The sequence below is a fragment of the Lemur catta genome, chromosome 15 (genome assembly GCF_020740605.2).
Source record: "Lemur catta isolate mLemCat1 chromosome 15, mLemCat1.pri, whole genome shotgun sequence".
Taxonomy (NCBI): Eukaryota; Metazoa; Chordata; class Mammalia; order Primates; family Lemuridae; genus Lemur; species Lemur catta.
In genome coordinates, this window is record NC_059142.1 from 39,430,109 (window position 1) to 39,446,308 (window position 16,200).

Genomic DNA, 16,200 nt, shown 5'->3' on the forward strand with positions numbered 1-16,200 from the left:
GCAAGAGGTTTATTCGGGAGCTGATCCCAGGGGGCACAGTGAGGGGGTAGGGAAGGGAGGGAAAGGCGGAGGCCCAGTGAGAAGCCGGACTCCATCCTGTGGGGGACCCTCTGAGAGACTATGTCGAAAACTCTTCAGAATTGTCCCACTCAAGGACAATGACACTGAAGTCTTTATTCACCGACTCCTGTTCCTTATTGACAGACGGTTGCCCCTGGGGACCCCCCAACACTTCCAGCCTGCCCAGTGTGCTGGCCAAGCACAAAACTGTGGCCAGAGAGCACTGTCAGGCTGAGGGGCTCAGGGAGCCATGGGTGTGCGCTGGGACGCTAGCAGTGCCCTCCAATGGGGGGCCACGGAGGACCCCGGCAGGGCCCTGCTGGCATCCGCTGAAGCCCTGAGCCCATGCCTCAGGGCTGGCCTCCCAGGCCAAGGCCTCCCTAAGGCCCAGAGGCTCTCATAGGTAAATGTCAGGTGACACAGAGTCAGAGACCCCAGCCAGACAGGCCCCAGAGGAGAGAGCAAGGTGGCCTCTGAGGGGAGCTGGGGCCACGGGCAGGCCTGGGCTCAGGACACCACTCTCCTCTGCAGGAACTGGGCCAGCTGCCTGTGCCGAAGGACCCGGGGCATCTCAGGAGGGAAGGGGGACGAGGGGTAGGCGGCAAGGGCTGCCCGCAGTGCTCTGAAGGCCCCCTTCCCCACCAGGTGGACTCTGGCAGGGCCCACGCTGCCCCGGAACCGCAGGGACTTGTAGCGGGCAGACACTTCCTGAAGACAGTGGTCCAGCTGGGAACAGAACGCCCGAGTGAAGCGGGTGTGTGGCCGGGAGCGTGCACGCAACGTGCGCACCGCTGTGCTTGGCGTACGTGCGTTTAGGAGTTTTGTGTGTGCCAGTGTGTGTCTGCGGGACTCACCCCCTGCTTCCCAGAGCCCCAGGGACCCCTCCTCCCCAGCCCCGCCCTCCCAGTCCCACCCCTGTCTCCGAAGCGCCCTGGGGGTGTGCAGAGTGAAGAAGCCACTCAGACCCTGTCCCTGTCTCTTTTACCTTGTCCCGATTTTCGTCTGACAGATTCCTCAGCCCCCTCAGCTCCACGAACACCTCATAGTGGGGAGCAGAGCCCTCGAAGGAATCTGTGGACAAACCCCACTTCTGGTGAGCAGGGCAGCTTCCAAAGCCTCTGCCCCATCTGTTCTCCACTCTGACGTCCATGGAGGAAAAAAACTTTTTGGTGGGGAGTGGGGTAAACAGAGAGGAACCGGGAGCCTAATCCTAAATGTGAAATAGGTCAAGAAAGAAAATGGGTAGAAGCTGCAGCAGGAGGGATGGGAGTTAGACGTGGGGAAGGACTTTTGTTAGGAGCAGCAAGGGAAGCTGAGTCTTCTCTCTTTCCTAGTTCTGAGAGGTCTCCTGGCAGGGTAGGTATGGGATGGAGGGTAGCCAACCTGGGAATGGGGGGCAGGAGCCGGAGGTGGGGGGGAAGCTTACCCAGAATGCTGCTCTCCACACAGCCGTGGTCCAACAGCTTGGCCCCCGGCCATTGCCCCACCGCCCGGCCCAGGGCCTCAGAGAACACGTCCTCACCGATATCTTCTCCTCGAACACTCAGGGCCTGGCCCAGTCTGGGGAGAAGGAAGGGGAGGAAGTGAAGCCCGGGACACAAGGATGGCCCCTCAGCTCCCCAGGGCCACCTACCTGCAGGTGAACCTGACGACGGGACACTGATTGTAGGTACCCACCACGCGCACCACATCACCCAGGCGGCACCTGGTGGGGCAAGTGGGAGTGAGGTCGGGCCCAAGGGTCCGTAAGTCCATGCCCAGCAGGGTCCCAGGGACCTGAGGTAGCAGGGGCCGGGCAGGTGATCACCTGGAGAGGCTGACACGGTCAGTCAGCACCAGCTCATACTCCTTGCCCTCCTGGGCCTCGGCCAGCAGGAGGGTGGAGGTGGCCTCCTCCTGGGCTCCTTCCTTGACGGGGAGCAGCTCAGTAAAGGGGGCTCCAGGGGGCAGAAGGTAGAGCCCACCGGGCTGCTCTGGCCATAGGTTTAGGGCCACCACCCCTGTAGGGAGCACACAGCTTCCTCAGCATCTGGTGGGGCTACTGCTGTCTGCGACCCACCCCCAGGCCCCAACCCTTTGAGCACATGACCCTGTTGCTGGCCTTCCTGGCACCCCCTGCTGTCCGGCTGCCCCAGGCTCAGCCGCTGCATCCTGGGCAGAAGCAGAGTGCGGTGGTTCAGGAGGCAGCGGACCTTGGAGGAAACCCTGCTGCGTGTGAATTTGTGCAAGATCCTTAACCTCTGAGGCTCCGTTTCTTCATCTATGAAAGGAAGCTGCTAATCCCCAGGTACACGGTGTGGGGGGATTAAGTGAGATGATCATGTAGGGCTCCATCCACGACTCGCTATGGACCTCTGCCCCCGCCCCCACCTCTGCTCTTGGGTCCTGCTGACCTCCAGAGGCAGCGTAAGCGGGAGAGAAGAAGGCTAGCCCTTGGCACCACAAGGCCCCGAGGGCAGCGACAGCCTCAGCCTGGCCTCCGGCGTCCAGAGTCACCACCACCTGCAGCTTTGGCCAGAGCCGAAGGGCCAGTCCTCGGGGTCCCTGCTGTAGGGCCTGCCGCAGCTCAGCGGCCCGTCCGGGGAGAGGTGCTCCTGGGTTCCCGGCAGCGATCGCCCCAGCCAGCTCTTCGCCGTCGGCCTCCAGGGCCAGGAAGACATCCAGGAGTTCGACTGCAGTCCCTGCCTCCAGTGTTCTCAGCCCTGGGGACCTCAGAGCCTCCAGCAGCAGGGCCACAGGGTCCTTGGCTCCAGTGGGGCTAACCCGGCCCAGGGCATGGCCAAGCCAGGGGAGGGGGCTGGGCCAAGGGGATGTGAGGGTTACACAGGCAGTGCTTCCTGGAGCCAGCACTTCGGGGTAGGCCTTGTTTAGGGCTACCAGACCCAGCAAGGTGGCCTGGAGGGAGAGAAAAGAGGGTGTTGATCTGGCCTCAGATCCAGTCTGGGGGGTCTTTGCCCACCATGATGGGGGGGGTTGGTTGCAAGCAGGGGTCTCTGGTGGGGCTGGGCTCTGGCCGTCCCACCTTACCTGCAGAGAGGCCTCCCCCGGGTACTGGGGTGAGGTAGCGGGTGGGACCTGCCTGCCACTGTCCTCCTCTTGGGCCTGGCTGGCTTTGGTCAGAGGGAAATGATTCCGGAAGGTGCTCGTGTCTGTAGCCCCAAAGACACCAGAAACTCCTCAGGAAGCCACAGTTTCCCAAGAGTTTCAAGCAAGATGGGTGAGACCCTTGAGGGAGGAACCTGACATAGGCCTGCGGGGGAGGGGCTCCGAGGGCCCCGGATGGGAAAATTCCTCTGGAACAAGAGAGCCAGTCCCAGGCTGGAGGGGGTCTCCGGGTCAGGCCACTCTGTGTTGGCAGTGGGGGGGGGGAGGGTGGGGCAGGTGGGAGGCAGGAAGGGGAAATTCACATCTTGGAATCTGATGTCTTGTGGGGTTTTTCTTTGGGTCACCTTCCCAGACCCCAAAACAAACCTGTGCTCCCCCTGCGGGGACTGCGGGGACCCTGGGCTCCCTGCAGACACCACCTCAGGGCCTGCTGCTGGCTCTGGCCCACGTGCAGCGTGCTCTGCTCCAGCTTCCGCCGCTGCCAGGCGGCTGCCCAGCCCAGGGCACCCCATGCCACCTGGTGCTGGAGGCTGGCAAGCCAGGCCCACCTGGCATGCTGGGACCGCTGCTGCCGGAGCAAGGCCAATGGCAGCAGCAGCAGCAGCAGGAGCAGGAGGAGTGGCCACAGCAGCATCCCCAGGCAGCTCCTGGGAGGAAAAAGGAACCAGAGTGTGGGGGGTGGGGGGCGGTGAGGGGATGACCCAGTCCTTCCCCCGCACTCTGCTGCACACTGGAAAACCGAGGAAAAATGAAGTTTGGGAAGAAGGCAGGACACTGTTGGCAGGTGATACAGAGGAGAGACCATGGAGGCTTTTGAGTCCCACTGACCTGAGTTCAGATCCTGCCTCTGCTGCTTGTGAGCTGTGGGGCCCTGAGTAATTCAGTGGCTGCGCTGTGCTCTGTCTCGCCTGCAAACTGGGAACACGAATAACCCCCTCAGAAGGCGTGGAAAGGCCTGGGCACAGGGCCTGGCACATAGTGGCTGCTGAACATCCCTTGCCCACTCCTGAGTGGCTTTGCTTTCTCTGGGGATCCACCCTGTCCCAGCTGTGTCCCTCCTGAGCCCTGGACAGTGGGTCCATGCCCACATGCACCTGTCACAGCCCACTTCTGCCTACTCCCAGCACCAGGGCCCCTCGGTGTCCCTGCCTCGGGTCTCAGCACACATTGGCCAGAAAAACAGCTGGTGGCTTTAAAGGGCTGGGCCACAATGGGGAAATCCGGTCACCAGCCCGAAGGAGGAGCTGAAGTGGGGGTGCTCTTAAAGGGGCAGGTCACCTAGGGGAACAGCGTGCTGGGTGCTGGCCCAGGATGGCAGATGGGGAGTTAGGGCCAGGGTAGCATGGTCCTCAAACTCGCGCAGGTGGAGGGAGAGAAAGTTGAGCATGGAAAGAGCACTGGTGAGCCGCTTGAACCGGAGTGCAGCACACTCCATCCTGCGGCAGGTTCAAGCTTGAGAACTATTAAAAACCCAAATCTTTTCCCTACCCAGAAATCCTCTTCACAAAGGTAGTGGAGAAAGAAAACAATTTTATTATTGAATACGCATTAAACCAGAATGCAATACTGCACATCTGCTAAGAAACTGCAAAGACAGAAAGAAATCTCACCCTGTATATAGCCAACCACATACAGCCTATTACAATCATGTTTTCAAGATAAACAATAACCCATGCTCAAGTAAGAGGACTTGACAGCACTACTGCCACATATACTTCAGCCTAACTTTACCTGGTACTTGGGGTGACCATCTGGGTTAGTTTATCCCAAGGAAAAATCACAAACTTCTCATATCTTTATGATGGGAAGTAGTTTTGCAACTTGGAGCCAGGTGCTTGCCAAAGTGAGACTCCTACCCTCCCACAGTAAAGTTCGAGAAGCTGTGCTGTGGGAGGAGGTTCCTCTGCTGCCTTGTTAAGCCTCCTTCCACCTGTGCTCTGGACCTAAGCCCTCAAAGCACTAAAACCCTTCCCTCTACCCCTCACCACCTCTTTTCTCTGCACAGCTGAGCTTCTTTAAATAGATCTGCTCGCACTCTCTGGCTAACTCACCTCACTTTCACCACTTTCACTTTTTTTTTCTTGCTGAGATCTTGCATTTGCTCTTTTTTTTAATAACACCTTTATTAGAGATAATTCACACACCATACAAATCACCCATGTAGTGTACAATTCAGCGTCTTCTAGTATATCCCCAGATACATGCAACCAACACCACAGCCAATTTTATAACCTTCTCATCACTTCAAAAACAAACCCAATTCCCTTTCAGTATCACCTACGAACACCTGCCCAACCTCTGAGCAACCTCAAATCTACTTCCTGTCTCTATAGATTTGCCTATCCTAGACGTTTCATAGAAAGGGAATCATATAGCATGTGGTCTTTTGTACCTGACTTCTTTCACTTAGCATGACGTGTTCAAGGTTCATGCATATTTTAGCATGTTTCAGAATTTCCTTCCTCTTTAAGGCTGAATAATATACCATTATACATATATCACATTTTGTTTATTCATTTATCCATCAATGGATACTTGAGTTGTTTCTACCTTTTGGCTATTGTGAATAATGCTGCTATGAACATGGGCGTACAAACGTGTATTTGAGTCCCTGCTTTCAATTCTTTTGTGTATATGCCCAGAAGTGGAATTAAAGATGGTAATTCTATGTTTAATTTGTTGAGAAACCATCATGTTTTTACAGCAGCTACACCAGCTTACATGCCCGCCAGCAGGGCACAAGGACTCCATTTCAGCTTCCGGGTAGCTGAACACGTGGTGGAGATTCCTGGGGGCTGGTGTGCCCAAGGAGGGCAGCTCCACACCCCTTCCCCTATGCCTCTCCCCGTGCTTCTCTTCATCTGTACCCTTTGTAATATCCTTTAAAATAAACCGGTAAACAATTATTACCAGTTAATGGACTTGTTGCAAGGCAACAGGACATCAAGGACAGACAGGACTATGTGAAGTTGATGGACATCCCAGACTCCTGCGATGGTGCTCAGCTGCAGCATCCTCTCGCTTTTACCTTTTACCGATACTGATTTACTTCCTGAGGCCTTCAAGCCATAACAGATATTTCATGCTGCTCATTATGTCTTAAAGGTGCCTTTTTTTTCTTTTTAGAGCGAGGGTCTCACCCTGTCACCCAGGCTGCAGTGCAATGTGTGATCATAGCTCCCTGCATCCTCGATAGAGGTGCTATTTGTTATTTGAAACCAAGAAAGTCCTGAAGCAGGCACTGAATTTCACTCATGTAAATAAATACCTTTCCCTCCAGAGAGGTTAAAACAGCCTGCAGTGAGTCGTATGGGGAACTGGATAACCTTTTTTTTTTTTTTTTTTGAGGCAGAGTCTCACTCTGTCACCCTGGCTAGAGTGCCATGGTGTCAGCCTAGCTCACAGCAACCTCAAACTCCTGGGCTCAAGCAATCCTTCTGCCTCAGCCTCCCGAGTAGCTGGGACTACAGGCATGTGCCACCATGCCTGGCTAATTTTTTTCTATATATTTTTAGTTGTCCAGATAATTTCTTTCTATTTTTAGTAGAGATGGGGTCTTGGTCTTGCTAAGACTGGTCTCGAACTCCTGACTTCGAGCGATCCTCCCGCCTGGGCTTCCCAGAGTGCTAGGATTACAGGCGTGAGCCACTGCAACTGGTCTCTCTGTGTTCTTAAAATTGCATAACCCCTATCAATTTGTCTTCAAGTTTGCTAATTCTTCTGCCTTTTCAAATCTATTCAGACCCTCTGGTCAGTTTTTCATTTCAGTTATTGTAGTTTTCAACTCCAGAATTTTCATTTGATTCTTTTTTAATAATTTCTATCTCTTTATTGATAGCCATTTGATGTGACATTGTCACCATACCTTCTTTTATTTCTTTAATCATGGTTTCCTTAGTTCTTTGAACATATTTATAGGGCCGGGCGCGGTGGCTCACGCCTGTAATCCTAGCACTTTGGGAGGCCGAGGCAGGTGGATCCCTCGAGGTCAGGAGTTCAAGATCAGCCTGAGCAAGAGCGAGACCCTGTCTCTACTAAAAATAGAAAGAAATTATCTGGCCAACTAAAATATATATATAGAAAAAAATTAGCTGGGCATGGTGGCACATGCCTGTAGTCCCAGCTACTGGGGAGGCTGAGGCAGTAGGATCACTTAAGCCCAGGAGTTTGAGGTTGCTGTGAGCTAGGCTGACGCCACGGCACTCACTCTAGCCCGGGCAACACAGCGAGACTCTGTCTCAAATTTTTTTTTTTTAATTTTATATATTAAAACAAAAAGTTTTTTGAACATATTTATAATGGCTACTTTGAACTCTTTGCCTGTTAAATGCAACATCTGGTTGCTTGGTTGCCTGCTTTTATTTCCCAGTGTATGGGTCATACTTCACCACTTCTTTGCATGTCTTATAACTTGTTGATAAATTCTGGACATTTAAAATAACATATTGTATAATAGCAAGTTTGGGTACTGCCTCTTTCCCCCACTCCAGCTCTCAGGCTTGTTATTGTTATTTGGTTTACTTGTTCAGTGAGTGGTTGAATTATTCCAGTGACTCTATCTACCCTCTACCCCTACTCCCCAGACACAGTGTGAAGCCTCTTTCTTGGGAAGATGTTCTTCAGGGGAGTTGCAGCCTTGAGTATACTCACAGTTATCCTAGGTGACAGGGGCTTCAGGGGCTCTCTTTCATTGTCTCTGTTCTTGACCACATCCAGCTGTCAAGCTCACTAATTGTTAGCTGATTGCTCCATGCTTTTTGACAATGCCCTAGAGCATAAATTACCCCACAAACTGATCCAACCAAATTCAGGCTCCTTTGAAAGGATGTGTCAAGCATTTGAGCTTAGTTTTGACCCCAAGAGGGCTCCTCCCAGCTGTCTCTTTCTCCCTTCTCTCCGGCAAACTGGCAGGCCCAGTTTAACCTCTATCTCCAATGAAGCTCTCATTTTCCTCCCAATTTCCTTTCACACAACCTCCACTGTTTTTGTGCGCATCCTTAAGCTTGAACTTCTCTTGTAAATAAAGTCAGTTCCTTTCAGGAAAGATTTGGAGCTCTCTGTTCTGCAGCCTGGGCCCCTGTGGTCTCTCCCGTCTGCTTTCCAGCTTCACCACCTACCAGAGCCCTTCTCAAAGTGTGGTCCCTAGACTAGCATCACCTGGGAACTTGTTACACATGCAAATTCCTGGGCTCTGCCCCAGACCCACTGACTCAGAAACTCCAGGGTGGGGCCCAGTAACTTGCACTTTGACAAGGAGATTCCACTGGGAGGTTCTGACGCACACTGATGTTTGAGAACCACAAAGCACTCCAGCCACATCATACTACCCTCTGTCTCTAGGCCTTGGCTGTCTAGGCCTCTAGCTGAATGCCGTTTCCTTTCTTAGCGCCTATTTGTTCTTTAAGAACCAGCGGGAGCAGTCCTGTGTTCTTCCTCTACGTTCTTTTGTATCATGACCTAGGATGCCTTTCTTGCAGCGTGAGCCAGTTTCCTATCATAATCAGCTGTGTCAGCTGCCTTTGTCCAGCTGGGACCCTCTTAAGGGCAGGAACCATTTCTCATCCCACACACAATGCCTGGTTCAGGGATATATTCTAAATGTGCTGAATTTTAAGGACGAGCTTTCAGAGGTCAGGAGGCTAGAAGATGAAGACTATCGTTCTAATGTTCAAAACATGACCTGAGCGGGAAGGCATGAAACGCCCCCATCTGACATCAAAGCTAACGAAACAGCCAACTTCCAACTAGTTCCCTTTTTCAGGGTCACATCGATGACTGGAAACTTTCCCCTATCGAAGCCACCCTCCCTCAGCATGTGATGAAAAAAAAAAAAAATAAAAACAGACTCAACATTGTCCCTTCAGAGGAAGCCTTTATTGTAACATAAAATACACAATTTTGTGACTGCCCCAAATTGTACATAATACTTTTTGGGTGGCTATATAACTAATCTGCCTCGACACTAAAATATGTATCTGAAATAATTTCACAGAGTTTTAAAAAGAAAAATTATAAAAAGTATACTTTCATTTTAAGTTATATTTGCTTCTAGTCTCCCCCCACCCCCTACAAAACCCTGCACATACCACACACTGAGCTGAAACATTTGAGGGGGCGCGTGTGTGTCTGGGAGCAGGTGAGAGGCTGAGCGGGTCTAGACTCGCCATGGCCCCTTCTTGTGGTTTGCGGGAACAGGGAGAAGAGAGAAGATAGAACGCAGACAGTGAGCGCACCTCTCAGTCGCAAATCTCCCCCATCTCTTGGCACAGTCTCAGTAGAACTGAGGACAGCTTGGCCACTGTACCAGCAGGGGAACCCCACGCCCAACCCAATGTCCACTGTGAAGTTAGCTTCGAGCAGCCAGGCACGGCCACACTGCTCTCCCCTCAGCAGGCCCCGGGCTGGGTCCATCCCAACCTGAAATTGTGTCAACCCCCTCTCCAAAGCGCTCTCCCTTCCGCCTCAGGGTTGCTGGAACAAAGAGGGTGACCTCAGAGGCAGGTGCTGGTGAAGCATCTCTGAGTGACCAGCAGGGAGGGCTCTTTGAGCCTGGGTCTCCAGGTACCCAGGCTTCCCTTAGCACCCCATTCCCTCACACACCCTATCCCCGTGGTAGGAATTTTCATCAACTCTTGCGGGGTGGCGGGGGAGGGAGCCTAGCAGCCTCCTGCATCAGTGCTGGTATCCGTGGAAGGCTCGCCTGCTCCTCAGAGGCAGAGAGATTCTACTGCCTGGCATAGAAAAATAAATCAGTGTATGAAACCAAGCCAAGGCAAACAGCAGCTTTTAAAAAGTCATCTTCCAATAAATAATTTACTACAGAGGAATATTTTCCTTTAACAGCAAAAACACTGATAAATTCAGAAGTTATTTTTGTAAAAAAAATATCTATTTACTCACATGTATAAAAATAAGCTTTTTAGGGCCATCCTCTCCTGGGTGTGGTCATGCCCTTCTTTGGAGAGGGGGGACCGGAGGTGGCCTTGTAGGCCTCGTCTGTAAGCTACACCTGCTCACCACCCCCACCCGCGGGAGATAGCCATTCCTTCCTTGTGGGGTAAAGCTACAGAAGAAACTGTGGAACAAAATGACGCTGAGGCTTTGCTGTCTTGTTTTTATAGTTCATCGGCTCTCCCAGCAGACCCGCTGACCGCCTTCCCCACATTATGGGGGCCTGACACCCAGCACTTGCCAGGAGGGTGAGCCCCTGCTGGACGAGCCGGCCCCTGTTCAGACCACATTCCTGCCACCTGCTCCTCAAAACATCGCATGTGGACAGTGACGGGAAATGAGGGGACCTGGGTATGAACGACCCTGCACGGATGCAGGAAGACAGAATCTTGATGCCAAATTAGGGTGGGAATGGAAAAACAAAAAGGATCCAATTTAGAAACAAAAACACTATTTGACATTTGCAAAAAGCCATTATCAATAAGCCTTGAGAAAGCCCCGGGTTGTGTCGGCTCAGAGGGAGGGTGCGCAGCTCCCTGGGTAACAAGGCGACATGCTCGGCGCAAGCAAGTCAGGGTTGGGCACTCCACTCTGGCCAAACACAAAGCACATCAACACTGTAAGCTCTCAGGTATGTGACCCTCTTTTCCTTCCTCTATTTTGCCAAATGTGTCCGCATGTGTACACACGGAGGAGCTGAGTGGCAATTCCAGGGGCAGGGAGAGGAGGGGACGGGAGGACCAAGAGAGAATGTTAAGATGGGTTGAGTGATATGTAAAAAGCCAGCCCCCATCTGGAAACTTGTGACTTCCTTGCCCCGGCAACCTTTGTAAGCTGCCCCTCTTTCCCTCCCTGTCCAAGAGCAGAGGGGCGGCGGGAGGGATGGAAGGAGGACTGGCTTTCTCTGTCAAAAGGCAGTTTCCTACATTTCAGAAGAAAAGCAGACACGATCACGGTTATGTATCACGTGCTTGGCAGACAGGGCGATGGAGACTTACTAGGGAGGGGGGCTCTCTCCTCCCTTTGTCCTTCTCTTACTTGAACAGTCACAAGTCAAAGTTCAGCCACCCCTAAGACGCCTGGCCAAGTTCCAGGTTTCATGGAACTAACTGCCTTTTTGCACATGGTAAAAATAAGCACAGCCTCGGTTCGTGGCCCCCGCTGAACTCAGGTCAGCAAGAGGGAGGGACACCACAACGTGCAAACACACACACATGCACACACGCACACACTCACGCTCCCTTCACTGCTGCCACCATGCACAGAAACACTAAAGTCACAACTAGTAATAACACTTCACATTATGAGTATTGTTTCCAAAGAGAAGCGATTCATGGAATTAGAACATCCACAAGAGTGACTCCTCTGGCACGGACGAAGAAGCTGAAGATGGCGAGGCCGAGGGGTCACGACTGTGCGTGAGGGATCCACTGACTGTCCATCGGGCGGCCGAGGAGCTCCTCCACGCGCCGCGCCACGTCCATCGTGTCTTCCAGATCGAAGTCCCCATCGGTCTCCAGGACTGAGTCAGGGCTTGGGAGGGAAAGAACGGAGATGAGAGAAAGGTTGTTGGAGACCACCCCAAGCCCACAGCCCACCAGGGGGGGCGGCCTATGATAGCCTGTCGTGCCCGGCGTGGGGCCTCACGGGAGGAGAACCACTGGTCTGAACGCTTTGCTTGCTGGCTTTCCAGAGAGACTCAGACTAGAACACTCACCCCCGTGGCCTCTGACACTGCCCATCCAGACACATGGAAACCCCATTCAGTCCTTACACAGAGCAAGAAAAATCTCCATTTTCAGAGATGGCATTTGCCCAACCCCACTCTAAGCTACCAAAATCTTCTGGTCGAATCTCTCCCTCCCACGCTAGAGCCGGAGCCTAGGCTGGGCGGCCTCAGACCTAGAGGAGCTCTGGGTTCCTTTGCCCACCAGCCCTGCAGGGGGCCAGCCTGGGGCGAGGGCCCCCCCTAAGAACACCACCTACTTCTGTGGGTACATGTTATAGTGAGCCTGGGGGCACACAGATGGGGAGGGCGCCTGGTCCATGTATGTGGTGCTGGCCCCGGCGTCCGCAGACACGTTCACAAACCTGCAGGAGGAAGCAGGACAGAGCCTCAGTCGCCAGGGAAGCCCAACTTGGGGAGGGGCTTGGGGGACATCTTTATGTCTTTCTCAGGCCTGGGGCTCTGGCTGCAGGACTGGGCCCTGGGTACTGGCCACAGCATAGCCAAGCCCAGGTCCCTCCCCTGGGCCGAGTCAGCTTTCCCCGGGGGATGGGGTACGGAATGTGGGGGCCCAGGAACAGGAGGGACGGCAGTGACTGGGGAGGAGACAGGCGGGAGGAGAGCCAGAGCCGGGCCCTGGACACTTACTCAGGGACCACTTGCTTGATCTGTGGCTTCACGTATCCGTCAACCGCTTTAGCTGCCAAGGGGAGAACAGCGGTGAGAACCAAAGTTCTCAAATGAAATAAAAATGCGATCTCCCTTAAGAATCATACCTTTTCTTAGGGCAGAACACATCCACATAATTTTTTTTTTTTACTTTTTTTTTTTTTGAGACAGCATCGCACTGTTGCCTGGGCTAGAGTGCCTAGCTCACAGCAACCTCAAACTCCTGGGCTCAGCGATCCTCTTGCCTCAGCCTCCTGAGTAGCTGGGACTACAGGCACGTACCACCATGCCAGCTAAGTTTTTTTATTTTTAGTAGAGATGGGGTCTCGCTCTTGCTCAGGCTGGTCTTGAACTCCTGACTTCAAGTGATCCTCCCGCCTCAGCCTCCCAAAGTACTAGGATTACAGGCGTGAGCCACTGCGCCTGGCCACAACCACACAATCTCATCTTAGGACATGATATAAACACTTAATATTTCCATCTGTTAGGAAGACCTGGTAGAGAAGCTCAACACTAAAACTGAAAGTCAAGATATCTTCCAAGTCGGCTTGTATGTTTTAATAAATTCTTCAAATCACAGAAGATAAGTACTTCAATACAAATCTAACTCAAGCATTCACTGCGTAGTAATTCTAGAAAGAAAAATTATATTTAAAACCTTAAAGTAGAAGATGCAGCAGAGGGAGAGGATTTGCTCCATCTGACCCCAGGGACAAAATTAGGACCTGCGCTGGGAGGGCACGAGAGGACACAAGATTGTTATCACAAGCAGAACTGCCCAAAAAAGAAACGGGCTGTCTTGGGATGAAATTATTTCCTTATCACTGTAGGTTTTCAAGCGGGGAGTGTACAAACACTTGCCGGGGTCGTACAGAAAAATCCAAGCCTTACAGAGGAGTTGATTTGACATGATGGTGCCGGGGTCACTCTAACTCTGAATGTCTGCTCTTTCGGGAAAGGAAATGTCACTTTTTCCAGCACCTGCATGTTTCTTCGTGCCCTGGGGTTTCTGCATTTGGGGGTAATCTGGTGGCCACTTGTCCTAGTGAGTGTCGTCTGTGCCTGGATGCTGAGGTTGTGTCCCTCACGCTCCATGGAATCCTCACTGGGGGACCGCGGACTACGGATTAATCCAAATGTGATCTGCTCAACCAGTTGCCTTTCTAGAAGACTGAGTGTGGGAATCCAGTTAACTAGGTAATAAGAATACAAGAATTTGACATAAGCAAATGACGTCTTGTTTCCCAGGTATGTGAGTGTGGAAGTATAACTTTATACCAGACAAAGAAGGTCACACTATGATCTGCAGGGTCATAAACAGCCCGAGAGTGAAATGCTACAAGGTTCACAAATTGCTTGACATCCTAACTTGCTTCTGGGGCTTCAAGTGTCAGGAGCTACCTTTTTGTAACACCTCATGCATTTTGTGCTGAACAGTCTACAGAGAATTTTATAGATTAGCTGAAAACCAAAGAAATGCTGTAAGAAATAGGATTTTAAAATCTAGATTAGCTGTGCTAACAAAAAGAAGCAGTGATATGGATAATCCAAAATACCACATAAATTTAAGCACATTTTGGCCTATTTTCCCACCTGGAAACCATCATCTTAGGATGAGAAGGAATGAGTCTATAAAGGGAAAAGCTTGACAGACTGGAATTCTATAGAAATTATAGGTCTTTGCACTTCAGCAAAATAAAGCGTAAGTGTTTTTTTTTTTTTTTTTTGTGAGACAGAGTCTCACTTTGTTGCCCGGGCTAGAGTGAGTGCCGTGGCATCAGCCTAGCTCACAGCAACCTCAGACTCCTGGGCTTAAGCGATCCTACTGCCTCAGCCTCCCCAGTAGCTGGGACTACAGGCATGAGCCACCATGCCCGGCTAATTTTTTTGTATATATATTTTTAGTTGGCCAGATAATTTCTTTCTATTTTTAGTAGAGACGGGGTCTCACTCTTGCTCAGGCTGGTCTCGAACTCCTGACCTCGAGCGATCCACCCGCCTCGGCCTCCCAGAGCTAGGATTACAGGCGTGAGCCACCGCACCCGGCCAAGTGTAAGTGTTAAAAGAACAATAACACACTGAGAAAAACATTTGCTATATGTAATAAAAGGTTAATATATTTACTATAGGAAAAACACACATCATTAAGAAAAAAGTAACTCCAAAAGAAAAATGAGCAAGGAACATGAACATGCACTTCACAGAAAAAATACAAACGGCCAATAATGTGGTTAAAAAATATAGGGTCTGGAGCTAGACTGAATTCAAATCTGGCCTGGCCACTTCCCTAGATGTCTGACCTTTGGCAAATTATTTTACTTCTCAGTGCCTCAGTTTCCTCATCTGTCAAATGGGAATAATAATAGTACTGACTTCAGAGAGCAATTTTGAAGATTAAATGAGATACTGTATGAAAAGTGCTCAGAAAAGTACCTGGCACACAGTAGGCATTCAACACATGTTAACTGGTATTATTATTATTCTATTTATTATTATTGTTATTATCATACGAAAAGATGTTTAGCCTTACCTAGAATCAAAGAAATAAGAGTCAGACCAATAAGGTACCATTTTTATGCCAATCAAACTGGCAGACATGAAAGCAATGACTGGAACCTCGGCTTGGCAGGAGGATGGAGAAGGAGATTCCCTAATGTGTGGCTTGAAAAGGGATTCTGCTTTCTGGAGGGCAACTCTGGAAGGATGTGTCAAAAAGCTTAAATAGTATGTACCCTTTGACACAAATTCTACTTTAGGAATTTATCTCAAGGAAACAGTTGAACAAGATGCCGGTTACCAGATTATCTCAACATTAATCCTAATAAAACATGTGAATAACTTAAGTTGTAAGTATCTTAAATAACCAACATGGAACACGTCATGGAATGGCCATACCATGGGATTCTATGCGACTGTCAAAGTGATGTTGGAAGACTGCATTACTGAGCTGTAACTCTGTCTAGGATATATTTTTAAGTGGAAAAAAAGAATCAGGTCACAAAAGACTATGTACGGCATGATGCAAAGCCCAACCTGTCACTGTGGACTCCACGCCCTGCCATGCTCCGACCTCGGCTCCTGCGACTTCCTTCTCTGCTCAACAGCTCGAGCTTCTCGGGCCCTCCTGAGGCTTTTCAGACTCTCAAAACTCACTCCCACCCCAGACCCCTTGGCCTAGAATGGTTTTCCTCTAGATCGTAGTAGGACCAGCTTCATCACTTCCTCATGAGATGCTACCTCCATCCTTCTCCCTGACACTTCTCTATCCCTCTACCTTGCTTTTTCTTCAGAGCATCTATTGCTAAATAGATACATTGTAACCTCCACACAGGAAGCACTCAATAGGCACCGGGTGACGGGATGAAGGAAGGACCCGTATCTCTAGGGAGTGGAAGAGTAATTGTTTACAAAGGTTCATCTCTACAAGGCAGATGTGGGATGTGATGTCTGCTTTCTTTTACATGCTGTGATGTGTTTTCTCAAATTTTACAATAAATACATAATACTTCTAGGCAAAGCCATAAAACTATCTGTGTTTTGAAAAACAAAATTCTGCCTTCCTAATTTTGTTTGGTCTAACCTTGTATTAAAAGCAATTTGTGGCCGGGTGCGGTGGCTCACGTCTGTAATCCTAGCCCTCTGGGAGGCCGAGGCGGGTGGATCACTCGAGGTCAGGAGTTCGAGACCAG

At 51.0% G+C, this 16,200-nt stretch overlaps 2 protein-coding genes across 6 annotated transcripts in view; both read right to left on the reverse strand.

The window, feature by feature from the left end:
- GHDC (GH3 domain containing) lies at window positions 1-4,348 on the reverse strand. The gene is made up of 10 exons (XM_045526568.1): window positions 4,260-4,348; window positions 3,994-4,080; window positions 3,532-3,812; window positions 3,088-3,209; window positions 2,454-2,955; window positions 1,868-2,060; window positions 1,694-1,765; window positions 1,487-1,620; window positions 1,046-1,131; window positions 1-786 (listed from the first exon to the last, which is right to left on the reverse strand). The coding sequence occupies exons 3-10, from the start codon at window positions 3,797-3,799 to the stop codon at window positions 568-570; spliced, it is 1,596 nt and encodes a 531-aa protein (XP_045382524.1). The 5' UTR covers window positions 3,800-3,812; window positions 3,994-4,080; window positions 4,260-4,348; the 3' UTR covers window positions 1-567.
- Window positions 4,349-11,399: 7,051 nt separating this feature from the next.
- Window positions 11,400-16,200, reverse strand: part of STAT5B (signal transducer and activator of transcription 5B) — a 58,493-nt gene continuing 53,692 nt past the window's right edge. For 4 of the 5 annotated variants that reach the window (XM_045526571.1, XM_045526569.1, XM_045526570.1 and 1 more), the window contains 3 exons: window positions 12,491-12,542; window positions 12,103-12,207; window positions 11,400-11,649 (listed from right to left, as the gene is read on the reverse strand). In XM_045526571.1, coding sequence (XP_045382527.1) covers window positions 11,523-11,649; window positions 12,103-12,207; window positions 12,491-12,542 — 284 coding nt within the window. In that variant the 3' untranslated portion in view covers window positions 11,400-11,522. Of the gene's footprint in view, window positions 11,650-12,102; window positions 12,208-12,490; window positions 12,543-16,200 lie in introns of those variants that run through there. The other variant, XM_045526572.1, reaches the window with a different exon arrangement.